Source organism: Fringilla coelebs, assembly GCF_963513975.1.
Source record: "Fringilla coelebs genome assembly, chromosome: 1".
Taxonomy (NCBI): domain Eukaryota; kingdom Metazoa; phylum Chordata; class Aves; order Passeriformes; family Fringillidae; genus Fringilla; species Fringilla coelebs.
The window spans coordinates 135,992,321-136,019,263 of NC_140028.1; the positions used below are offsets into that span (position 1 = coordinate 135,992,321).

General features: G+C 42.8%; 1 protein-coding gene across 4 annotated transcripts in view; it reads right to left on the minus strand.

The window, feature by feature from the left end:
- Positions 1–8,877, minus strand: part of ARHGAP21 (Rho GTPase activating protein 21) — a 112,543-nt gene extending 103,666 nt beyond the window's left edge. Inside the window, exons 1-2 of one of the 4 annotated variants that reach the window (XM_084227077.1) lie at positions 8,767–8,877; positions 7,197–7,515 (exon numbers count right to left, since the gene is read on the minus strand). In XM_084227077.1, the coding sequence (XP_084083203.1) occupies positions 7,197–7,283 (87 nt within the window). In that variant the 5' untranslated portion in view covers positions 7,284–7,515; positions 8,767–8,877. Of the gene's footprint in view, positions 1–6,734; positions 6,860–7,196; positions 7,584–8,766 lie in introns of those variants that run through there. The other 3 variants (XM_084227079.1, XM_084227078.1, XM_084227080.1) reach the window with 3 other exon arrangements.
- Between the last annotated feature and the right edge of the window lie 18,066 nt (positions 8,878–26,943).

Consider the following 26,943-nt stretch of genomic DNA (forward strand, 5'->3'; position numbering starts at 1 on the left):
TTGTTCACTCCCTTATGTCTTGAACTTCGCAACACGAAAAGCCCCAAATATTTAGATGAAGAACTTAACTAGAAGTGAACAAAATACAGTCCTTTAAAGGGTGAGTGGTTTGCAATGAATTTTTAATAAGAAATAGTATTCCATCAAAGTGTAGAGATATACAAACACACAAATAGGAGGGCACACTGCCATTTACATTAAGAAAAAAAAAAAAAAACCCTCCCAAAAATAACCACAAACCCCACAAAGCAGCCAACTAAAAAAAAACCAAAAACCCACAGCAAACAAAAAAAAACCAAAATCTCCACACAAGTTCAGATTTCTCTTTTCAACCTATTTGTTCCAACTGCAACTGTTACTCAGAAACATTTAAAATTTCTCTCCTCATTACAGTTTATATGGTTTTCTATTGATTTCTTATCCCTGGCCCTTCAAATGACAAATATAAACCTCAACATTTAAAATATGAAGATTACGTTATCTAGGAAACTTCGTGATGCCAGTACAAGATTACTCCCTACAGCATATTTGCTAGTGCTTAATGCAGTCCATACTGTGTGTCCTAACACATTATGCAAATGAGAGACACATGAAAGAAAATGTCTATCTCAGAGTGCCCCCCTCCACCAGCAGACAATCTGTAATTAGCCATGTCCTCTAAGGAGGCACCTCATTCACTCTCACCAAAGCAGCAGCTGCTGGCAAATGGAAATTAAGAATTTTAGAGCAAAAATAAGCCTACTACCTACACTCCCAAAGGTGTATACTCAGAGTTGCAAGCCAGAGTCAAAATCTAAACAGCTGTTTGTGTTTTTCCAGAATGCCCACACAGAACCTCTCATGCCCAGCACCAAATATTTACTAAAGTGATTTGTATCAGGCTCTCTCAAACAGGCTGGAGAGAGCTGCAGCAACAGATCCCAAGGCCTCATTAAAACACTTATCTACAAGTTCTCAGTGCAAAAATCTTGAACAGAAAATATAAAGCAGCAACACTTTCTGTTGAACACAATTCCCTGGCATATAGAACAACAGGGTACACCAATTCAGAAAAATGCAGTAGTTCCAGCCCCCCAGGACAGAGATGCAGAGAACAAAGCATACAGTTGTGCCTAATCTTGACCATCCCATTCCCAAGTGATCCAATCACTAAACTCTAGTTTCACCTCCCCAGAAGAGTTCTCTTCAAATCCAACAGCAGCCATCAAACAGTAAATTCAGAAAATTGTTTCCCATTACCACAGTAAACAACAAAACAGGGAGAAACCAGAATTCGCATCTAACTAATGTAAATGAAAAATGCATTTCACAATGGTTAAAAAAAAAAACCAAAACCCATACCAAAGAAAATAAAACCACCCAACAAAAAGAAAAAACACACCACAGACAAAGCCTTCCCACTAAATAACCTTTATGTACCCAGGAACTGTACACATAAAACAGCTTAATCCCACCTTGCAACTCCAAGATTATGCACTTTCAGGTTTACAAGATGTGTCAGGCCTCTGATATGAACACAATCAAAGCCTGTTTGATGTCACTGCTCCTACCCATTATACTTCTACTGTGTGTGCCTACTACTGGGTGATGGGCAAAAAAAACCATGGAGTGTCTTTGCAAAAAAATAAAAATTACAAGACATAAGAAGGATTTGGACAGCAAAAAAGCACAGCATTTACAATAATCTACACTTCATATTATAAACAGGCAAAGTGTTACAAGATTTCTGTAGAAAGAAATCAATCTGACCAAACAGCATAACTCATATCCACTGTCTGAGTACTATGCTTAGCATAATATATTTTTAGTATATATCCATTATCTATTATGGCAAGCAAACACTTCCTCTGTAGCAAGGCCCTAAGGTTCAAGGTTTTGATGAGATCATAGGCTCTGACAGCTTCCACAATCATAAAATTGTATCTAACAGCCCGTCAGACTGACTTCTAGAGTACTGTTAATTCAGATCGTTTCAATGTAGTTTAGAAGCCTCAACATTTACACCAGGGCTAACTCATGCTTTTTTAAAAACAACAACTCCTGTTAACCACAACCAATAAATCTTGTTTTCATTTAACACTATTGCATAATTTTTTATATCTGCTTCCTATTCTATGCAATTTAGCACACAAACAATGCAAGGAAGAATAGCATTTAACCTCTGAATGCTAGAAAAACCTCAATTTTTTCTTCCATTTCTTATCAGAGAAAAAAACCAAAACAGCAGCTACAAAGCACCAGTAGATATTCCTAACAGTTTAGCCTAACACTGCTACTTAGACTTCCTTGGAAAGATAATTTTTTTCTCTTAGTAAGGCTCACAGGTTGTACATGTTTATATTATAATCATCATTTACACAGCCACATACACATGTAATCAGAGAATTAAAGAAAAATATACCAGCTTTTACTCTTTTCAGAGTCCATACTGTTCAGTTATGATTTGGTTATCCACCTCCAGTAAGATGTTTTCAAAGATACAAAAGAGAAAAGATCACCAATGCATACAAGTGTGTGAGATGAAACAGCTCCTCTTCCCCAACTGTTCTCTCAATTGTTTTTGCATGTAAGTAAATAAGTAGCAGACATTATTTTTGCATCTTATTAAAAATCATTAAAAATAGCTAATACAGATAAAGTCAACTTAGTGCTTTGATGTTTGTCAAACCTGTTAAAGAAAGAAGTTCAGTTGTATAATGTATCTACTGCATGCAGTAAGAGCAGCTATTTCATATGGACACAGCTCAAGATACTTTCAGTCCATTTCATTTCTCTTGCCAAAGTTTTTTTTTTTCAGACAACTATACCAAAGCGGTACAATCAACAAAGTTGTGTAACTGGAAAGTAAGAAGCCACCTTAGAAAAACACATTAAATGCAGCTACATTAGAAGGCAGATACCTTTGAAGGAACTACTTCCTGCTCCATGTAGTCACTTATCAAATACGTGACATTTCTTCATGGAAGAGGTCCATGTTTTGTCAAATTATCCTAGGCTTATGCTGACATAGAGCAGAAGTCAGCATTATGGTTGCATGATTAAACAGGATTTGACTCAAGCTTTTTGAACAGTTGCAACCAAAACTCCAGGTAAGGCTAGTATTTATAATGAATTTATTAAATAGAAGCTTTGTGCAGAATTCTCTAGCACCTTAAGTTATGTACACTTTTAACAATCAATATTGTGTACTATTAGACATATAAAATTTTATAAATGGATTTTAGGAATTCTGATCTTTAAAATTACAATTACATCTTCCAACCTCTGAGTATCAGGCATAGAAAAAGCATCAATAACCAACAACACAGTTCTAGAACAGTTCACATGTACACAGGCACAATTACAGAAAGACTGACATTCTGCTCTGATAGTAGAGACCTAACACCTGGGAAATTTCACCACTTGAAATTTACGAAAGTCATCCCAACTGGGTTGTTAAAATAGTAAACGATCTATTCATTATTGTTAGCGAGAAGCCAAATGATTTTCTATTTTTAGCGCCATCATTGCCCTTCTCTAGTTCCTGACCTAGCACATGCTTGTCTTCAGTTTATGCAGTTGCACTCTCTCTGATAAGGTGTAGGAGTAAGAATATTGTTTCTTACAATATTCTTAAGAATATTGTTTATGGTTTTCTTCTTCTCTGAAATTGAACAGTTGTGATGACAAAGCAAGTACTGATCAACTGCTCTTTTTTTTTTTTTTTACAGAAGTCTTTGGAAATTTATTCCTAACTTTCAACAAATACAGAAGCTCTTGGGAATCACTAAAGACCATTCACTATTCCTAACAACTCATCTGCTAAGCAAAACAAAAACATGCAACCAAACCAGAAGAAAAATATCAATCTTCATAAAATCATTTGATAAAGTATTCATTTTATTATTTATAAACTGAGGACATAGTATTGTTAAGAATTAAATTTGGCTTTTCAGGCCACACACACTGTGCTTAATATTTTCTTAAATTTGCATTTAATATTCAGAATGTACTTTTAATATAGACTAACAGTAAACTATACCACAAAGAGACACAGTACTTCTTTAAACACAAAACAGTAGGAACAGAAAAGCAAAAAAAGTTTTTAAAAAAAAGCACTTTTTGTTTTGCCTTTCTAGGCAAAGGATGGGAAACTGAATTTACACTAACGAAGATACTACTTCCAGCCTCGAATCTGTATAGACCTGTAGGTGGGATGTTGTGACTGAAGCAGTACTGCCTGTACCTCAGCAGGGCTTAAAACTCTCCAGCAAAATACCGCTACAACCTGACAGAACAGAGATAGCCAACGCTTATTAATCTAAAAGCCAGAAAGAACACGCTCTCACTTATCAGTCCTTAGGAACATAAGCCCAGCAATTCTTCCATTTGTAAACGTGTGTCAGATTTCAAACAGAATGGCAAACAGCCCTGAGAGTCCCTGGCCCTCTCTGCCAGCTCCCCCAGGAGCCCAGAATACGCGACCTGTCCCTTTGAACAGGCGCTCCATGCTCAGATGGAGCCTGCAAGCCTGAATGTGCAATCTTTGTTCGCAACAATTGTTTCAGTGAAGGGGCTCTGTACTGAGAAAGACCACCAGGTACAGTGTCAAAGGGAAAACAACAAAAAAAACAAAAAGTGAAAACAAAAATAGAAAACATAGCAAGGCGTGACCAAACAGAACTTCATATCAGAGTAGGCAGGTGTCCAAAACAAAACACAATTATCAACCAACATACATGGCATCCAGAGGACTCAAATTGCATGTCCTCTATTCTCCTACCTGTGTACACAAAGACCCACAGAAGCACCACTTCTCAAACATTCCCTTTCTTAGTCTGACCACTGATCCTGAAGATAAAGCATAAGTTTTTCAGTTCTTCCTCAAACCTTGATGACTACAGTTGTGCATTTCCAAAAACTTAAACGGATTTAAAGTTTAATTTCTGTTACAACTCCCTTGACTGTGGTGAACAACAGCTATGCCTGGACTCTTCCTTGTGACAGCCAGCTGTGTGTATATCTAGACCTAAGCATTAAATGTAGATTACTTAATTACTGCATTATAATGCAAACACCATATGGGATCCATTGTCCCAAAAACATAAATCATTTCCCAAAATTGCCAATACCTTGCATATCAGTATTAGAGTACTAGAAATCCCTGCAACTGCAGCCATTTTTTTGAAACCTGAAGTCCCTTTTTATACTAATTGTTTTTCATTACAGGTGTTTTCTGATCTTTTAAACAGAAAAGCCATTCTTACTGTTCAATACAAACATGAGAGACTTCAATGAAAGGGATTTGTTCACATATAGCACATGAAGCACTGTACAGTAACTATTACATCAAATGAACAGAGCAGATGTCAAACCACAAATTCTCACTCTCTGGGCATTTTACACAAATCTATGAAAGCAAAGTTGTAAGAAAATAAACTGAACTTTAAAACACGCAGTAATATTACATGAAGGCAATTGAGAACGCACTGCAACCTTGATCAGACATTCACCAGGGCTGTCTAAGTTCAAGCGAAGATTACATCAGGCCTCCTGTGATTAAGGCAATCACAGGTCCCAGCACATGTTTTCTACCAGTTACATTTTAACTCCAACATGTAAGTACCTGGCAAAACAACAGGCAGAGCAGTCCATTTTGCAATTCCACGCCTATTAGTAGTCCCCAATTAGACAGCCTTAACACGATGAGCTCCAATAGTGCCACAGGCCTTGTTAAGGCTTACCGTCACAGGGAGAGGTAGATTATGACAAGGGCCAGTGCCAAAGACCAGAAGTTTCAACGTTACAGAATTAAAAAGCAGATATTAATTTTTATCCTTAGACATGCAGTTTTCTCCTTCTTCCCACACTACCTGAACAGTACTGAAGAACAGGCTCTCCAGACATGGCACTGTTTTTGAGCTGTATTTTATCACAAAGTCTTAACATCTTCTGTGCTCCTACTTAAGACTGATTTTATCCTCACCTAACCCACCTGGCTTTAAGAGACTGTGGGAACCTCTTAATTGAGGTGATAGCAGAAAGGAAAATCCTACAATACCATATGTAATGCTTTCAAACTAAGGCAAAAGGGTGAATTCAAGATAGCAGTAAACTAAAACTCAGGGTCCTAAGGAACAAAAAAAAAAAAAAATCACATAAAATAAAAAACCACAACCAAACCAAAAATCACCCACACTTTTAAATTAAAGTTCTGTATGCCTAAAAATCAATTGTATTTCAACTTCAGCAAACAAAAGGGGGAATATCTAGATAAAGGGCATATATTTCACAGCCCTGTGTGGATTTAAATCAGCATTTTCTTCAGCACAACATACATACCCTAATTTTGAGAGATACAAAATCAGGCTTGCCTTTGTAAGTAAAGTTTAAAGACAAATCCAAAAACAAATCTACTGAAGTTGTTATTTTGTTGAATCTAGAGTTAATAGTTGTTTCAGAGACATTACTATTAATAGGGAGCACAGAAGGATCAGACACGGTTCTGTGTTAAAAACTTTGTCTTACAAGTCAAAACATGCAATGGTGTCACCATAGGGCATGCTATTAAGTTTCTGAACTAAACACACAGATGATCGTTCCAGCAACAAATGCTAAGGATAGAAATATCCTTAATATAAGCGGCTGCGGACAGACAGGAAAGTAGAGAGCACTGGGCACAAGCAGAGAGAGGCCAGACCCTTATTTCTACTGAAAATGACCAAGTTAGATATGTGACAGACGCGAAGCCGTACTCCTGAGCGCCCAGCGAAGCGCTCCTCCAGGACGGGCAGGTTGGGCGTGGGAGCGACACGCCACGCTCTGCCCGCGGGGCCGGAGGGGCGAGAGGCCCAAGGGGCGGCCCCGGGGAAACCTCCGTCCCGAGGGCGAGGGCGGCGGCGGCTCCGCGGGGTGGGAAGCGGAGCCGCCGCCCGGCCCGTGAGGCAGCGAAGGCGCCGCCGCCTCCTGGCCCGGGAGCGGCGCCCCGAGTGCGCGGCGAGCGCTCGGCCGGGCGGCTGCCTCCCCTCCGCTGCTGGGGAACCGCACCACTCCCAGCGTCCAACTCCCAGCAACTCCGGGGCGGGCGGGCAGGAAGAGTGGGAGGGAGGGAGAGCGGGAGGGAGCGGCCATTAAGCCCGCTCCAGCCAAGCCGTTCCCCGCGGCGGGAGGCGGCCGCCCGGCCCGGCCCGCGCCCCGCCCGCCTCTGCCGTTCCTACCTGGCCGCCGGCACCGTTGCCGCCGCCCGGGGGGGGTTCGTTGTCTCCATCTCCGTCGGGTGGCCCCGCTGCCCACCGGGTCGCCATTATTTCATTCCTGGTTACAAAGGAGGCGCAAATCCTCTGGAGCCCACATCGGGGAAGGGAAGGGACGGGAGGAGGGAACCAACGCCAAAGCCACTCGCGCACACCAGGCGAGGCTCTGCCAGCCCAGCCCCGCCGCCGGGGGACGGGTCGGCCCCTTTACGCCGTTGCCATAGGGAAGAGCACCGGAACGACCCTGGGCTTCAGCTACGCTCCCCGGCTGCTGCCTTCATGGCTGGAGGAGGAGAGAGAGCAGATGTGTCAGTCCTCGGCGCGGGGACGCCGCCGCCTCCGCCGCCCGTCCCTTGTTAGGCTAATTGCACCCACTCCGTCATCTTCCTCTTCCTCCGGCTCCTCCTATCCAGAGCCCCAGCCGCGGGGAGGAGAGGGCAAGCGGGGAGAGGCGGGAGGCGTCCGATCCTTCCTACTTCACTACACGCCGCCGGAGGGAGCGAGGACGGAGCAGCAGCGCTGTCCGGGTAGCCCCAGCCGGCGGGGGCGGCAGGGCCGCTCCCCGCCTCGGCCCAGCCGAACTTTGATCAACTGGTGGACGAGGACGGGACCGGGGGCCGAGGGGCCGCTCGCTCTCCGGGCCGGGCGGAAGCTGCTCACGATTCCCACCCCGGCGGTATCCAGCGGCGTGCTAGGGCGGGGGGCGGCAGCAGAAAACGCACAAGCCCCGATGAAGAAGTGGCAACAAAAGACCCCTCCGACAGCAGCGAGGCCGTGCCGAGCTTTTGTCTCTTACGCGGGTCTGCCCCGCTCACAGGCCGCTCCCTCCCCCCGTCTACGTAGCCGGAGCCGTTCGCGATCAGACCACTGCGCCCCACGCCCCGCCCGCGCCCCTCCCTCGGGCCTCCCCCCGCACAGACGTTGCTTCGCTTCGACAGCGGCAGCCGGCGGCCGCTGCGGCCCCGCCGGCGGCAATTAGGGCGTCTCGGCGCTGGGGCCATCGCGCCGCGCCAGCTGCGCCGTTTCCCCCCCGCCCCGGGCTCCCCCCAGAGCCCCCCGGGCTACCTGGGCACTGGCCCGGGTTCGGCGAGGGGGGAGCGGCGGAGCACTCCAGCTAGCGCCCTCCCGAATCACAGGGTTCTGCGCGGCTGTGCCGCCTCGCCTGTGCCGCTCACCGCGATCGCTTCCCTGGGCCCTCGCACGGCCCCCTTGTGCCCCGACGCACTACAGCCCATCTCCGGGCAGGCCCCGGGGCAGTCCCAGCGCCACAGCCGCAGGCGGCCCCGTCCCTCACAAGAATAGGGGTGACCATCGCCCCCAGCCCGCCGGGTCGGCAACGTGACCCCGCGAAGGGCGGCGGCGCCGCCTCACGGCCCTCCAGCCAGCCCCTCTTCCTCGGCGGCCCGCCGGACTCCTGCCCCTGCCCCGCCGTTCCCGGCGCTGGCGGCTCCCGCCGCCTCTGCTGTTGGGGGAGCATGTCCCCTTCCCCTGCCTCCCGACTGGCGGTTTCTCTTCCCTCCAAAAATCCACCCACCTTCTCAGACGGCACCGCGAGGGCAGGAGCTGGCTCCCGGCTGCCGTCCAGGGCACCCGCCCTGCGGCTGGGGAGAGCAGAGCCCCGCCGGCCCCCGCCCGCCAGCGCGGCCTGGGGCGGCGGCGTTTGTTAACGCTTCCCTGGGCGTTTTCGGGGGGGGATCACACAGCAACGATCTCAGACTTTCCGCCCTAACGCAGGATTTGGTGCTTCTGCAGACAGCTCCACCTGCACCTGGCTTCGGGAGGACCGAGACCGCGACCGCCTCTGGGCTGGCTTTGGACGGTCTCGGCCGAAGCCGCCCCTGAGCCAGTGGCGGGGGGAGCGAACTTGGTTTTGTTGTAGCCACGAAGGCGGTAAACGCAGACATTTTCTATACTTTATCATCATCGGAGTATGTGATTTGAAATTTCTTTTCGGTTTTTAGGATGGTGTTTTCCAGTCTGGATGTCGGACAAGTGTGGCAGGAAACAAAGAAAAACAAAGCATTTGCAAGAATTGGTAAAGAATTGAGTGAAACGGAGGGTTGTGTCTAGTTTGTGTTCTGAAAACAATAGTAATGTTTTGGGTTGTGGTTTTCGTACTGTGCTACCCTTGCCCATGAGATCCCAATCTCTGAAAAGAGGTGCCTCTCCTGGGTTATCCATCAGCAACTTGCGTTGTCAGCAGGGATGAATACCGGTATCCAGAGAACTGAAGAACAAGCCTATTTCCAGTAGCTGGAGGAATAGTCTCAAGGCCCATATGCTAATTATTGTCAACCAAGGTCACATCTGCTGAGTTTGAAAGGGTGTTACAACTCACAGCCTGTCGCACTGATTCAGGTGCTTGCCTGCAATACTGCATATTGCTGTGGATCTCATAAGGCATATATATATATATATATATATATATATATATATATATATATATGTATGCCTTAAATGTGTGGTAGTTTCTGAATTTGGGTTGCTCATAAATTTCTGGTGTTAAAGACTACTTTGTGGCTGAACCTGACCTGGACCAGAGATGACATACACATATTTTGAATAAGCATGCTGCTCTACATGTGGCAATCTACAGGAAGGTTCTCCCAGCTCAGCATCCTACAACATTAAAAGATTTATTTGCCATCCAGACCCAGAGAAAGCTGTTATATTATTGTTTGCACAATGGTTGTCAAGAAGTCGAAAAAAACAGAATTAAAATCACTTGAGATTTTTGAAGAGTGGAGAAGGGGAACAGTTGGGACACTTGTGTTGAGATTCTGTTATCAAACAGAGCCAGGAAGTGTAGCTATATGCTTGGCTGTGTATTGTTCTTTGCACTGGAGTCATGACAATCTGCAAAACACCATCAAGAATCCATGATATATAGAAAATCAGTTCATGTACTCATAATAATTTTTTTTAATAGAGACATAGTACTGCCTCAAAATCTAAATTAGCATCATAACTAATACCCATATAGAATGTTGTCAGATTTATAAAATGTCATGGAGAGATTGAACTACAAATGGACTCTGAGTATAGTGTCTAACAAGTCTTCATATCAGCATAGCTACATCAATACAGAGACAAATCTTCCAGTTTTTTTTTTTTTACATTGCCAATCAATTTCTCTAGCTTTAGCTTTCAAACTTTAACAGGGAGATAAAAATATAAGAGGAAAATTTGATCCTAGAATCACGTATTACTTCATTGCTAGGTTGAGGGACTAGATCTCATTATTGACTGAGACATATATATTTGTGTAATTATCAAAAGAAAATTCAGGCTGCACAAACCTTTGTTAAACTGCGTATTTAATTTTCTTCCTCATATTACAGTGTTCTTTTTTTTTTTACCAGGAGATGTTTTTATTCAAGACACTGGACTGTTTTTAGGACTCTGCTGTGTAAGACTATCTTCCTGTAATTTTTTGGTTGTAAATATGGTGTCATAAGTTATCAAGCTTGAAGAAGGACACAAACTTTCAGAAATGTGCTCAGTATCTTGGATTTATAATACACAAGCAAGCCTTTGAGTCCCCTAATCATCCTTGAAAGTTATTTAATAAAAGAGGTTGCAAAAGGAGAAATAGGGAAACTGAAAGCTATAATTTCACTTTCTCACCTTCCAGTCTGAGGGTGTTGACACATACTCAGCAGGCAGCTGCAGCAGCTTAAAGTGTTAGCACTGTCCTACTGTTTATTATCACTCCTTGCTAAAGAGTATCATCCCCACAGGAGAGCTGCTGCAGACATCTTTGAGCACATCTCAGACGCTTCAGTGCAAAGTCTAGCAGCTCATTTAAATTGCCCAGGTAGGCAGAGTTAAGCCTGTCCTGCAGTCTGGGGGCTAATGTGTACTCAGTCATTCTGTTCTGCCCATTCTGCTGGGTCAGTGGTGGCACAATTATTGGGCTCTGTCTTCTTAAACTGTCATTTGATGAGTGAATGTGTTGAGAATATAGATATTCTAGAGGCAAATTTGCGGACATCAAAATTCACTTGGCCAGGTAGACTGGAGGACTGAATTTCAGTACACTAAATATGGTTTGGGTAGCTGCCTCCTTTCCCGATGGTGTGTAGCCCTGTAGCCTGCACTCAGGTGAAGCAATTCATTTGCCAAGCAGTTCTGTTGTCCTTGCCATCTTGAAGGCTTTCTCATTTCTCACCATCTTCAGCCCACCATGATATGTCAGACCTGAGGTGCCGCAGGCACTGAGGAGACCCAGCCATAGCCAGTCCCAAATGCCCAGCCTTTGGGTTAGACAACAACAGGAGTAGAGAGAAAAAGAACTTAAAGTGAGAGCAGGTTTTTTACAGGACTCTTTAGATTAGATTAGTGTGGAGTACCTGAGTAAAATAGATTAGATAGGCAGCTGTAGGAGATAGCAGTAAATCTTGGGTATTTTGTGCTGGGATAAGGACTTCTCTCCTAAGGAGAGTTAAACAGGTAAAGGTCCAAGTTTAAGAGGGCCTGAGTTTAGGGATGAAAGGAGGAGTAAGTGGGCGGACATACGCCTCAGGCAAGTAGATGTTTGTACTGATGTTTGCCCTCAGAAATTGTCACTTGTAGGAGCTGCTGAGGTAATGATCATTCTGATTAGAGTTTCTGCTATAGTTGCCACTGGCTTTAATCTCACGATCAGGGCCTGCTTTGAGAAGTTCAGGCTGAACCTGAACACCTCTGTTATGTTGTTTTGGGCATAAGAAATACCTTTGCAAGCACCACAGTGTGCCTGGCTACAGGCTTTTCATCACTGGCATCAGCCTAACAGCGACCCTGCTCCCCAAAGATGCTGACAGGTGCCCAAGAACAATTCAGTAGATTCTTCCCAGCATGGGGATTTGAGGATTGGATTACACATACATTTTTCATTCACTGGTATTTCCAAGATACTACAGATAATAGTTAGTCCCTCCTAGATATGTAAAAGCCATGAAATCATTACTATAGCTACACAGTAATGTGACCATTGTCTGCAACTGCATTTGCTTTACAGATTTCTACATTGAAATTCCTGTGATTCAGTCATGATACAGGCATCTGTTTCCTGTCCAGCATTAGTACAGTAGTCATCTTAGACATCAGTAGCAATGGCTGTTTTCTTGGTAACCGTACCACAATATTCCCCTTTTGCTCTATATATGTTCCTATCACCAATACTCAGGCAACAGAAATAAATGTCATTGCTGCCATGCCTACATCTTGGCTCTCCTTTTTACACTGAACCTTTACAAATGTATTTCCTTTCTTTTATTTCAGTCTTCACAGGAGATCACACCTTCCTCACTTGGATACTGATGCTTTTAAAGTGCTTAGAACACTGCCAGAGAGAACTGCAGCAAGGCCTACCACTGGGTCCATAGTAAGAGAGGGTTTTGATATCCTGAAGCTTCAATCAGGATCTCCATCAGTCACAGGGTGTTAGGCAATACCTTCTAGAAGTAACACCATTTTAAATGCATACAGAATTCTGCAAGAATACTCTCAGGGAAAATCACTGCCTGGGGGTGCCAACAGAGAGTGACATTGCAGCTTGGATAGAAGTCTGGATATCTAGTTCTTATCCTGCTGCACTGTAAGGAGAATGGAGCCATTTGGCTTCTGGCATTTGTCCACTTTTGGGAACCTGTGCTATGAAAACCAGTGTCTCAGATGATGTGTCTTCTGCTCCTCAATGTAGTCTTCTGAGACAACAAAGCTGCAGTGTAAAGGGAGATCTGTGTCAAGATGCTGCTCCTGTTGTGGAGAGAGTAACAATGTCCAAAGCACAAAGAAGTGGACAGGAAGATGACTGTTCCTCCTGGCCAGCATCCCTAACCCATTGCCAGTCTTCCTGAGCTGGACCCAGAGGTGTTTGTGTGAGGCTACCAATGTGCCCCGAGGCAGGCTGGCACAGCTTTTACAGCAGTAAGCCTCGGTTGTTCACACAATCATCCTTGCTATTCTGAGTCTGGAGCTGGATATGTTTTGGTGGGTTTGCAGCATTAGTATTTCAGCTCAGACCACAAACTTGGTACTCTTTAAAAAAACACAAAGTTGTTCAAGCCTGCAGGAATTTACTGTCACCCAGCCAGGGACAAAAACAATTTTGAGTATAATTCAGTGAGCCCAGGAGAATGAGTTGCAGTATAAAATTTGAGCAAGTGAGATTATGGTTAGGAGGAGCCCAGCAGAACTCACTTAAGACATTAAACTTGGGTTCCTAGGAATGAAAATCTACTACACTCTGAAACCGTGAGCAGAGTAAAACATGTTTTTCATGCTTTGCTGTTGGAAACTGTCACTGTGGAATAAAAACAGTGACAGTGTTTCTAAAGATGCTGTGCCTGTTTTCCGAGGATTTCCTAATTTTTTAAAGGTCGAGGGGAAAAAAATCACTCCAGTCTTTTCTGCATTCACTTAAACTATCTACATTCTTTCATTTGTTTTAAATTAGAGGAGCCAGAATCTAACAGATAAAGTCATCAGCCTCAGTTCTGCTGAGGGTTTATTCACATTAGGTCAAACAATGTTAACTTGTTTTAGAAAGCCAGCAGGGACTATTACATGTGCAGCATTTTCCCTCAGAAACACTCCCCTCCCACACACACACAGTTTAAAAGAGTTCAACACAATAAATATCCAATCTTAAACTGGCCATGACAGCAAAGGTTTAAGTGCCTAAATGACAGAGAAAATTGAAATGATTTTTCGAGTCACCTTAGCTCCTCCACTGAAATAACAGCTCTGTGTTTGGTTCTGTGCTTCTGACTGGAAGGTAATAAATCAGCCCTATTTTGTAAGATGTTTCATTTAACTACTGAACTGACAGTTTAGGTGGAAGTAGCGGGTGAGTAATTGACAACAGTGTTGTCTCTCTCTCTCCTTGCTTTATCACATAATCAGCAGCTTGATACACTGGTTAGCGAAGCCTTGTTTTAGTAGCACAGGGGTGCTAGCAGCCATCTCCAAGGTTCAGGCTAGCTATCTTGTATTTTTTATGACTGTCCACTGCTTCCCTTTAGATAGACAAAGTGTGGCAGCTTTCTCCTGCGCTCTGCCATATAACAGATCTGCCTCTAAAACTGGGCTGGATCAAGACTGCTTTCAGCCATTAAGGAAAAGCGCAGGAGTAAAAATTATATGTATCACATGAATATGTGGATTTCATTCAAACTCTCCCTCCTCCCAAAAATGATGTGCCCCACCCCAAGGCAATGTGTCAGTTGCTGCTCCCACATTTTACCTACTCTGGCCAAAGACTTTATACTTCAGTCTGAGCTCATCAGAACCTCACTGCAAGATCCCCTGTAGAAATCAGGTACTTGGCTTTTACTGGCTTCTAAACCTGACTTCATGTGCTGCTACTTACACCAACCGACCGCTGCTCAGCTCTCTTTTCACTGAAGAGACACAAGAGATGTTCTCTAGGACAGCAGGAGTCATCCAAAGGCCAGAAGGTGTCTAAACCTGTAAGCTGATTACTATTTATGGGGACTAGGCTCTGAAAGTGATATTACATTGGGGTGGGGGTTTTTTTTGGTTGCTTGGTTGTGGGGCTGTTGGTTGGTTTATTTCCCCGCCACTTTCCCACCACCCATCTTTCTGTTGAAGCTTTTAAAAAGTGAGATGGAAAATGGGGAGACAGCATCCAGAGAAGCATGATCTCCACAAGAAAAGAAAAACAAAAAACAAACAAACCAAAAAACCAAACCAAATGTGTGAGGCAAACTGGATTGTATTTATGTCTGTAGGTTATAAATTTCGAGAAGAGACTGGATTAGGAATATCATTGGTATTTTAACAGAACTAAACTTTTACTATAGCTTCCTGAAAAAAATATTATGAATTCCTGAGCAAGCTGCATCCTGCTTCCACAGAAAGGACTTTATTTGAATGCTGCTTTCAAGGAGAAGAAAGCACACGATTCATTCTCTTTCAGTGTTTTACAAACCCTTTAAACAAATGCTGCAGAAGATGCTGACTGCTTGGAGTTAGAGATATTATCTAATGACTGGTTCTGCTCTAGCTTTAGGGACCAACACAGGGACAACTGTGGGAATTAAGGACACCCAGGATTGGGTTCAGGTTCCAAGTGGCTCATCTGCCTTTACGGAAAAAAAAACAATGTTAGAATCCAGCCATGTAAATTATTGCAACTAATGAACAGAAATGCTCATTAATTTTCTCTGAATGGGCTGTGTTGATTGCCTAAGCAAACTGTAGTATGGAAAGGAGAAACATGCTTTTGAACTGACTGAAGAAAGCATTATGTATAACACATTTCTAGTGTGACTAAATTAATCATCAGCACCCTCCACCAGTTTGTGCCTGTTTGACAATGGACTTACAACTTCAAATCTGGTCAAAAATCAATCCAGAAATCTGATCAGCAATAACATAATGCTGGGAGAAGTCGAAATTCAAGTAATGAGCTAAAGAACAAAGCCACGTTTACAGAATATTTTCAGCCCAGTCTTCTGCTGAGACACCCTCAGATGTTCATTTCAGAACTGCTTTCCCAGAAAAAAGCTGCAGCCAAATATTTTAACTCATTAGATATACTTGAACTCTTCGCTGCAGTGTTGTGCTGTTTCATATGCGCCAGACTCCAAATGGCTCCTTGTGGATGCAAAGTATGTCCACACAAAGGTCATTTTCAGGATTAGACCAAAGAATTGCAATGGAGGCAAGGGAAAGCAGTCCAAGTTAGTTTAATTCTCAAGGCAGTCCTTAGGGCCTAAGCAAAATACAAAACAAACTATGAGCACAGTAATGCAAAGCATTTTTCCCTGATGTCTAAGGTCACAGATTAATATTTTTGATATATTAAGAGTGTTCTTTCCTTTTGATCAGGTGGGGATGGACTATTAGCTGTCAGATCTACTTGACTACCTGAGGTGAGGGCCACAAGTATTTTACAATATTTATAAAGGTAATTAGCATGAGTAACTGGACATGATTAATATAAAAAATACATTCAAAGGGAAAACCCTCCCTCATGGTGTACAGATTCCTGCTTGCTCCTCTCATCCTCTGTGAGACCAGCTGCAGGAGCCACAGGTCCTATTCCATTTGCAATGTGTCAGGCTGTTCTTCTGGAGACATGGTCTAAGTTTTAGAGAAATCTTGATGAAAGCCAGAGAAAAAGCGAAGATTTGCAGCAGTCATCATTTGTCAAACTTCTCTATGCACTAAAACTTGTTTTGTGTGCTGCTCATAGCTCCTAAGTTTATTTAATCTGCTTTTCCTTATTTATTGTTTTTTTTTATAAAACAATAGTTATTAAAACATTGGCCGCTCAATAATTTTCTTAAAAGTTAGTTATATTGCCTTTTGAACTGTGTGATACTTCCAAAGCACAAAAGAGTTAAAGAAAAATAAACAGATTACTGCAACTTTCTGCATTTCAAAATAGAGGTAAATAACATCTGTGCAGAGCTCAAGTCCCTTCCAATAATTAGCTGCTTTAGCGAAGAGGGTAAACCACTTGGAAACACTGCAGCAGTCATCTTTTGGCTTTTCCTCCTGCAAGATGTGTTTTCTGACTCCAGCTCAGAGGATTATGCTCTTCTTGCTCATGACAATACTGTTCTTACAAGAACAAAGATGAGAGCTGAGAGCAGAGAGTGAGGCACATTACTTGGATCACTGGGAAAGGCTGGTCCATGTCAGTGCTGCCTGAAGATGGCTACCTCAAACAGCTCCCTGATTTAGCTGCCCCTGAAGCTAAGTGGTTATTTCACAGACTGCTGGACTAATGAAATAGTGCCCCACCCCCTTCCTTTTCATGCTGCTCTGCATTGAGAAAGGGTATTGGAACAACTGACCCAGCTGGAGGGAATGCCAGCTATAGGGAGACTGGTACTTCTGACTGATGGGATTGTGCTGGTCAGTGATCCTGCTCCTGCAGAAGCTCCTTGTTCCTGTCAAATGGGTCACTTGGTGCAGAGCAGACTGGCAGGGTGCTTTAAACCATGGCAGGGCTCACCTGCCGCTCTTCAACAGACAGGGTCCACTTAGCAGTGAGATATTTTAGTTCTTCTCTGATAAATGCCAGAGCCTTGTAATCTGAGGCTTAGTCTGGTGTAGTGTTTGCTCGTTCTACCCTGGCTTCCTGCAAGCCTTTCCAGTTTCTGCTCATGCAATTCCCATTGATTATACATAAGATGCCTGCAGAATCTAAATGTTCCTCAGTGTATTGGCTGGAAAAGCTTTAATTAAATGGATCTCATACTCTCTTCTTCTTTTTAATGAAATGACTTGTTTTGGTTCCAATTCAGAGCAGGAGCACTGCTGAAATATTGAAAACATTAATGGATTATCAAAGTATATGCTGGGTACTCTCCTTCAAAAATATGAATGTCTTATTCACCTTCAGTTTAGCTCAATGTGAAGACAGGAATGAGGGGCTCTTGTTGCAGGTACAGGTGTTCCTGTACAGCCACTGTTGTTTATTCCTGGAGAAAGCAAATCCTTACAAATTTGGCTGCAATAGGACTCCCTCTCTGGGCAAACGGGGAGCTTAATAACACAACCCTTTAATATCTTGAGGCAAGGGAAATTTTCTGCTTGCCTTGTGCTCTCCAAATGCACTAGACACTGAGGATGGTATTCATGACACCTGATTTTACCCATCTATAAATTATTCATTTGATCTGAGCTAATCAGCTATGCTCCCTCAATAGTCAATGAAAGACAAAGAAGCTGGCCAGGCATGTTCGTATCACACATAAGAAGGCTTGCCTCAACCTCTCAGGGCTCTTATTTCTCTCCAGTTACTTCTGGGAAAGCCCAGACTAGTGCAACTGCAATGACATATTAGCCCACTTTCTTTTTGTACACCCTCATATTGGGAGAATTACAGAAAAAGTAACAATTTATTCTTGTGTACAAAAGACATACCTTTGATGGCTAGCCAGGGACAGCTGTGCAATTCTGCTCTGTATAACTGTATACACAAAAGTATTAATTATTTCTATATTAAGAAATAAATATGACATGAGGTAACAGCAAGGCTTTCATCCAAGTGTGTAGGGGGATTTTTCTCTTGGTAACAAAACATTGCTGTTAACCAAGTATATTAACTGAGACATTTCAATTATGTTAATTAGTTATTTTCTAATTCTTTAGCTTTGTAGATTGTCATGCCATTTTGTGGGGTGAGAGCAAGTGTGACTGTGCTGCAGGATCTGTATTACTAGAAGTTTGTCTTTAGTAAGGAAGAATTTTTTACTCTGAGCAAGGTACCAGACCCTGTATTTTGAAAGCTTCTGTAAAAGATAATATTGATCTTCAGTTTAGTTTCATTCATCATGTTAAAAATTTTAGCAGTCTGGCTGTCACAAACTATATCAAGAATGGTTATGACCTTAGAAACAATATACCTAGTACATGCAATTTTTCTTAATGTAGAAATTTGGTCCATTTAATCATAATAGAAAATTGAGCAGTGTGTCCCCTATCACAGGAAATTATTAGATCTCTTTCACTGACTTGTGTGTAAGTCCAGAGAAAAATAAAGTATTGAAACAGGATATAATTGACTTCTCTTGAGGTGAAGAAACATTATAAACTATGTGCCAAATGCATTAAAACTAAATTCAAAGTACACATTCTCATGAGGGCCAGGGGGTTTTTTATTCATTGTATATCTGTATGTCAGCATCACAGAAAGAACTTCTGTACAGATGTTCTTTAAACTACTCTGTAGGAAGGAGTGATTAAGTCCTTATCTTGTTCACCTGGACAAGACAGTGATTGGAGGCGTGTTCTTTTCATGCAACTGGCATTGAGAACGAAGGCCACCCTAGAGCAGGAGGCTTTTCAGTCGTGTGTGCCTTGAACCGACACCGCTGCAGTTATTCTTCTGATGCTGCCAGCAGACAGCATGAAACAATAACTTTGTTATCCATGCACTGCCACATTGATCACAGCCTGGATGTTAATTTAGAAAGCAAATACAACTCAGGGCTTTAACTGTATGTCTGTCTTAAGGCTCAGTTTATGGGAAGGCATGTCAAAGGTGCTGTTGACTACAATTATGAATTAGAAAAGAAGTTTTGGAAAGGAGATCAAAAATAAACTTAGTTTTGTGAGTGTTAGCACTGTAGAATCTATGACTCAGGCATCCATTGAACATATGCAAAAAGCATTTGGCAGCAAGATGGTCCTTCAGGAGAAACCATAGTATTTCTGAAGGTGCCAGCAGACATAAGGAGCTGGGTATGGCCCCCGCGGATCTCCTGGTAGCAGTTCCTGCGAAGTGTTCCAAAGCCTGTGCATCTCCCACTGTATATTCTCATTTATCAACTTGCCTTTGGAGTCAAGAAACAGCCTCCCACGAGTTCCTGAGTACCCAAATTACAGTTACCCACTCTCTTGTTATAAAACCCTCTGGTTCTCCTGTGACAGCTGCTGGAGCAGAGCAGTGCCGGGGGCGGGTCCTGCAGCCCACCAGCTCCTGGAGAGTGTAGGAAGGCAGCATCACACTGGAAGAAGATCTGCACAGGATATTGATCCTTATTTCAACATAGACATATTTGAAATAATGAATATGCTATAGAATATACTGTGTGTTTTCCTTCTTTGTTGTAAGAAACCCTTTTTTCATCTACGAGGCTTATATCAAAAGGTATCTCTGTCACAGGGCCTGTAAGTCCCAGTTTGTGATATTTTTAAGACCCTTCATCTTGATTAGCAAGATTTCCAGTATTATAACTATGTGCACAAAGTCAAACTAACTCAGAAGCAATCTCACACACTACTGTCTTAGCCCGGGAGCAAATCAGGCCTCATTACTCCTCCTTTCATGAAGTTATAGTGTTTGATCACTATTATAAAGGCCTTTGGGATATTAGTCACATGTTAGACCTCCTCCCCTGTGTTCCTTGTGAATTTCAGAGTTTTTAATAATTTTCCTTTTACGTGGAGAAATCCCTTCCAATGCAGGAGCCAATTTCTAGTCACCTAAATGGTCATACACACCACCCATAATTGCAGAATTTGTATTCAGTGAGCTACACTCACATTGTTTATTTTACCCACTACATAACTGGATGGAACTACACAGCTCCATACTTATTTCAGGTTAAAAGCATGCAAGTGTTCAGCACTGAACCAGAATATCTTTTCCTGGTTTACCTCCAAAGTAGTTCTGTTATGAAGATCTATTCCTAAACTAGCACATAGATGTCATTTAGAGACAGGTTGTAATGGGAAACATTGGCTTTTTGGCTAGATTAGTGCATTTAAATGGATCAATGATGTGATGCAGCTGCAGGGTGGAGGCTCTTTAAAAGCTGCACTTCTCAGTGCCAAATATCATGAAATACAGATGACTTCCAGCTAACTTACTGTTGATCTTTATACAAGGGGAAATTTTGCAACATGAGTATTTGATACTGAGAAGCTCTGCTGTGGAAAATCAAAAAAGATACACAGTGATTATAAAGATAAGACAGATACAGGGAGGAAGCAAAAATTGACAAAATTGGTAAAATAAATTTGAAATGAGCTGGAGATAATCAAAGCTAAGTAAAAGAGAAATTATAAAAGTCAGCAAAAAAAGAGATGAAAATAATGGAAAATATAACATAGAGTGAGTAACAAGGAAATGATCAGTAAAAGGCTGGATGCAAACATAATAATCCTTTCAGGAAAAATAAATTCTTCTGGAACAAACTGTAAAGTTATACAAATTCAGAGCTAAGAAGGTTAGCCTGATTCTGAACTGATCATTTATAAACACAGATGATTTTTTTTCCACTATGTTGTACTCACAGCTCTTGATTTGGATTGTGTTTTATTATCTAAACTTACAATTTCAGATAAGTAACAAAGGGAGACTCATTAAATAGTTCAGATCAATCTTCTTGCTTCCATTTCCCTTCCATAGATCTACCACAGCCATTGTCAGTATTTTTAACTTGTTTCCAACTCTGCGATGGGAAACTGTCAGGCATCTGTGCTACTCCAACAATAGTGTTTAAAAAAAGTCTTTTGCCAACTGAGAAATACAGTAGCCCACATGAAAAAGAAATGACACACACACACAAAGCCCCTGAGCTATTGTCCTCTTCAGAAAACCACAGAAAATAAAGACAATTCTGGAGATAACAGAACTCAAGTATTTTTTTTTTTAATCTGATTCTTAAACTTGAAGTTACGTGTTTAATTTCAGAAGGAATCCTCAAAATGTGACCCAGTTTGTGTTCAAGTTTCCTCAGCACTTCAACCCCAAAACAATGCATTGCAGTAGAGTTCAGTGAGATGGAAGAAGAGCTGAGTGTGGACCAAGAGCAGTGCTGTGTGCAGGGAGAGCAGTGCTGTGTGCAGGGAGAGCAGTGCTGTGTGGACTGATGCTGCTGACAGGACAACCCCTTGTTACATAACAGAAGGCAAGAAAATGTAAATACACAAGAAGGTCACTTGTATCTTCTCCGAACTTGCCTCATCACCTTTGTTGCTTTTCCAAGCATCTGCACAAGTGTATTATAGCTGATTTTTTTCAAGAAGTCAGTGTGGCTGGCCCTGGGGGTTTGCTAAAGACACAACCATAAATGAACCCTTTTCTTGGCCGGCTGTTTTTGAAAACTGGAAATTTGAATCGTTTCTAAGGAACAATATCCTTTTGGGGCCAAGGCCTTACTGCACATGGAGTTGGAGCATCTCTCACATGCAGCAAAAAGTGACCCATGGCAACAGAAGCTGTTTCTAGCCAGTAGCTCTGAAGAAATTAGACGGCTGGCTATGGCAGTCCTTGCTCCAGAAGGGCTGTGTAAAGCATTTTGCATTGTAAATTGCTTCAGCTCTGCCATCTAGGGGAGCTCAGCCCAGCAGGGTATGTGCTATAGGAAATAACAAGGAATCTATCAAAGACAAAGGATTTTGGCAGAAAAATCCAGGGACAGACCAACCTGGCCTGTGATTAGGGGAGGAGGAGGGCATGTACAGGAGTCCTCTGGTCACCCTGCCAGGCTTTAGTTGTGATGTGGCCACAGCAGAGAAAACTGATCAGACAGAGTCACATTAGCATTTCAACCTGGCCGCAATGAGTAGAACACATGCTGCTGCAGGTTTGTCAGTCCCACGTGAGCAAACCCTAAACAAGGCTTGTTATTTAATTTCAGGGGAAGAGAAACTGAGACTAAAAACATCTTTCAAAACTGTCTAGTTCCATCCCCTTCCAATTCCAACTGGGTTGTTCCCAACCCTCTGTTTTTTAGTGATTTATCTGTTCTAATTTTAAATGACTCAAGAGATGGAGTTTCCACCTCTTCCCGTGGGAAATTAGTCCATGGTCTGATAGACACAGTCAGGATATTTTCCTGATGTTCAACCTTCAGTGGTTTTCCTTTGTTCAGTTTAATCTCATTACTCCCAGTTATTCCCTGTCAGTCAGTGCCAAGAACTCAGCCCCTCTCTTTTGTGTTTACACCTTCACCGTTGGATACAGTTGTCTTTAGAAAAATCTGGGAGTCTTGATTATGTTTTTTCCACCTTCTCAAATAAAAAGCAAAAACAAACAAAAATATGAGTAAAGGCTAGTACAAGTTAGTCCTAAAAGATCTTTTCAAGACTTGATCTAATTCCATTCACCACACCTCACTGAGACTTGATCATATTTTTTAGGTTACAGTGACTGGTGACCCCACACAAACCCATCAGCACTTTCCTACCATATCAGAACTACGGGAACAGAAGTTGTACAAGGTGGGAGGAACGGATGTGAGAAACCAAAATCAGGTTCCTATAATAAGAGGACACATAAGTTGCAAGAAAAATGTGTTTAGTGGAGTGGCATTAAAAGATTACCATAAATATCTGAATGTGACAAATAGGAAGTAGAAAAGCTGGTGAATCATAAGCATGGAGAAAGCTGCCAAAATGGTATTTATGATGAGATCTTTCAGAGGCAAAGTACAGAAAGGGAAGATGAGGTGATTGAATACAGTTTTTCTTGAATTTGCAGAAAATGCTGAAAAAAGAATAAGGATCCCTTAAGACCTTGCAAAAAAGATTAAAAATGTGGAAGCAGAAATGGAATCCTGGAAGCCAAATGAAAGAATGGAGACTAACCTGAGCAAATCCTGTAAAAGTAGGAGACAGATCAGAGGAAGAAGGTAGCATCAGCTAGAAATAAATAAATAGGAGCTTTTGTGGGACCCTCAGCAGAGAGCAGGGCTTTCTGGAAGCTCAGTCTAAAATGCAGCATCAATAGAACAGTCTGTTCCTGCTTTGCCCTCATTATAAGGAAGCTGCTGAGAGAGATGCACAATTCCTTCTCCTTCCCCCACGAGTTTCTGTCTTTAATATATCTGAGTTTTACATATAACAGTTTAATATGTTTTAAACTGACAGTTTAAAATTAGAATGAAAGACTGACCTTGCCTCTAGTTCTGAACTTCATGGACATCATGAGCCAAGCACACTGATTCAGTGGAGCACAGGTGGCAGGAGCTGAGTCAGGGAAGAGTTAGGTCAGAAGTGAAGAAGAAAACTGAGCAATGACTCAAGGAGCAGACCCTCAGCAAGGAGGAGAGAGCACCTGGATGGACAACTGGAGCCAAGGACAGGATTTTTTCAGGTGGGAGAGAATGAAGTGTCCTTGGAAAGCATTGCTCCTGGCACCTGCAGATACGCTATTTCCTCTTTCGCTGTGAATGCACTGAGGAGGCAGCAGGAGAACATTGCTGTTATTGGGGATAATGACTGTAGCTCCACGGCACTGACATTATCAGGGGCCACTCCAACTGCACATGCACAAACTCCAGGCTCTTGTCCTTTGCAAACCAGTGAAAACAAGGACATTCAGATACTAAGTAGGACAAAAAGTTGCTATGGGCTCAGGCATGGCTGTTCCCGGGACACTGCATTGCCTTCCAGCCCATCTGGACTGCAGCGAGGTGTGGAAGAAAATTCTCTGGCATATCTTCATGAGCTAAGTGTAAAGTTATTGTTGTTATGTGATGGCTAGTGATAGAAACTGGAAGAACTCGTCTGGAGACAACAGAATCTCCTTTCAGCTAGCTCAGTTCAGATAATGCCAAATAGACTGACCCTAGCCAGAGCCATCTGAGCCCAGAGATACATTTTAAAATGTCTAAGACATTCAGATTTTGAATTGTAGAAGTTTAAACCCTATATTCACTCTTGCCATGGATAACTTTCTGTAATACATATTTAAAAATTAGTTTTCTCTATAACCTCTTGCTTTTTTCCCTTGTGCATTTTTTTTCTCATTGGACAGATTGCCCAGTTTAAGGGGGTACATTTTCAGTTGTTCTGGAACAAGCTGCAGTGCCTGGCAGCTCGCTAGGGTCACCGGCATTCTAGTTGTCAGGCAGGAACAAAGAAAGGCTGCAAAATGGCAAATAGGATCTCAAGCTGAACTTTTTGAAGAAGAAAATAAATCAGGGGTTATAAAACGTTAGGATATTTTAAACTGATTTAGGAGCTGTAAAGCTATGTAATTTTAATTCATCTGGGAGGCAATAGTACAAATACAAAAGTTTTGTCTAGACCAACATCAAGTAATTTTTTCTAATTCTGCATTTTGCAGTGACTCCACCTAAGCCATTTGTCTTGATATTATTTGACTGGTATGGTATGCATAGTAGTGGCATGGTATGCAGTATCACTTAGTTATCCATTTTAAGGATCAGCCTTCAGCTCAGAAAGATAAGAGAATCTGTCAGGACAGACAGCAAGAATCTGTGATTCACAAAATGTCACATGCTTCAGTTTCTTGACAGGAATTTCTGAAACAAGAACCACCTGCTCCTGGTAGTAATGCAGCATCTCTTACTGGAAAGGCAAACAGCTATTTCAGTAGAGTCTGGGGGGGAAAAAAAGCTACAAGAAAGAAATTCTGCCAGAAGCTTCAGCAGCAGTCCTGTGAGACCAAAAAGGAAGTGCAGCAGATCCTTCAGTCTCAGAGTCCAGCAGAAGGCTGCTGGTTCCAGCAAAATTAAGACTAAGCAGAGCTAGAAATACAACAAAAGATACAGGAAGACAATAAAAGAAACACAGTAAGGGAAAAAGAGAGAAGGAATAGGAAGAGGCCAAGGTGCTGCAGGCAGAGCATGACTAGCAGCTGATCTGTTGGGCAAGGGGCCAATTAGCTAAACCCCAGCACACCTGGCAGGCCTCTGATGGGGCATCCCCTTAGGGTGCTGCTGCTGAACAGGACACTCTGCCACGTGCAGTGCCACTGCTGGGGATGAAAAGCCAGGACACCTCAGCCCCTGCAGAACCTTGGTTTCATTTGTTGTGGTAAACTCCCTAATAGCTTGAAAGTAATGCTTATAATGCCTGCAACTTCTCAATTTTTGAAACAGAATATCTGTGGTTTTGCCCACATCCTGAATTTCTGCTGTGAAAGCCACCTCAGAGACATATCTGCAAAGGGCCAACCTGTAAAAGTCTTATCTAATGCAGTGCTTTTCTCTTGGACGTCACTGCACTTGGCTGTCCACTCAATTAGATGAGCTTCCCTGTTTTTCAAGACTGATCTGAAAATATGAAGATATAGAAGAGAAGATGATATCCAGAAAGGAGAAGAGGGGTGGAATCTGGCCTTCAGCAATACCTGACATTTGGGTGGGAGCTGAAAGCATACAGCTGTTGCTTTTAATTGCAATAGAATTTTAAAAAATTGTTATTAATATTATATGATAGCTTAGATGGAATGGCCTGGCATAAACTGGGCCTGTGGTTAGTTTAAACATCTATCACACTGACCTCTCATAAATCAGGGCCAGGAAACAATGAGGGGGCAGGCAAGTGTTTGTGATGTTGTTTGCTGACTGGATGTTCAAAGGAATGCTGAAAGAATGTGCCAAGAATCTGGCTTTGTTCAGGAAAAAAGTTCTTGGTTTTGAAAAGACTGACAGATCTACAAAGATAAAGAGGAGCGAGCTGGCGCACAGGAGAAACAGACGAAATTCAGAAGCAGGGCTTCCAGAAGTTTCTCCAGGTGTTGCAAATAATCAAAACTCGCAGGAGAGGCCCAGGACATTGGACTGTGGTCTGGCATTGTGCTGTGCCTGAGTGCAGAACCAGTCCCAAGGGTGGGAGCCAGGTGGGCATCTCAGCAGCCTGTAAAGCTTGTGCAGGTTTGCCCAGTCCAGGGGCAGGCAGAGAGGCAAACCTGGGCTTGCAGAGATCGCCACTGACTGCAGTGCACCGGGAAAAGCAGATCAGCAATCTCTGGCATTGCCACAGAAATCTGCGACAGGAACTCAGAGGAGGCCCAGCATATGTTCTATCCTATTGTCATGGCCGGAAGGGCTGAAATGATGAAGGATATTCCTCTAAAGCCAGTTGTTGTCACTTCAAGGCTGCCTTATTGTGCCATAAAATGTCACAGGAGCAAGAGGAAACAATTCTGTAGTTGCTGAGATAATTCAGAAGTTTATCGTGATCCACCGGAATACAGGCAAGATGTATCAGGAGAAATAAGGAGCGTTGACCTGCTGTGGAAAGCACAAGGGAGGGCAACAAGAAAGTTAATTGGGATGAGCAATCTGCATTGCCACCTTTGAAATATACTTGCTGGAAGTATAAAATGTGAGAATACTAAGTTAAAACCAGACTTGTGAGGAGTCCCTTAACTGGAATTTCTAAAGTCAGTAAAGCAGAGCTAATGAAGAAGGCTTCATATGCAGTGAGGCAGGAATTCTATGACTTAAATTTACTGACCTAAAACATTGAACACAGAGGT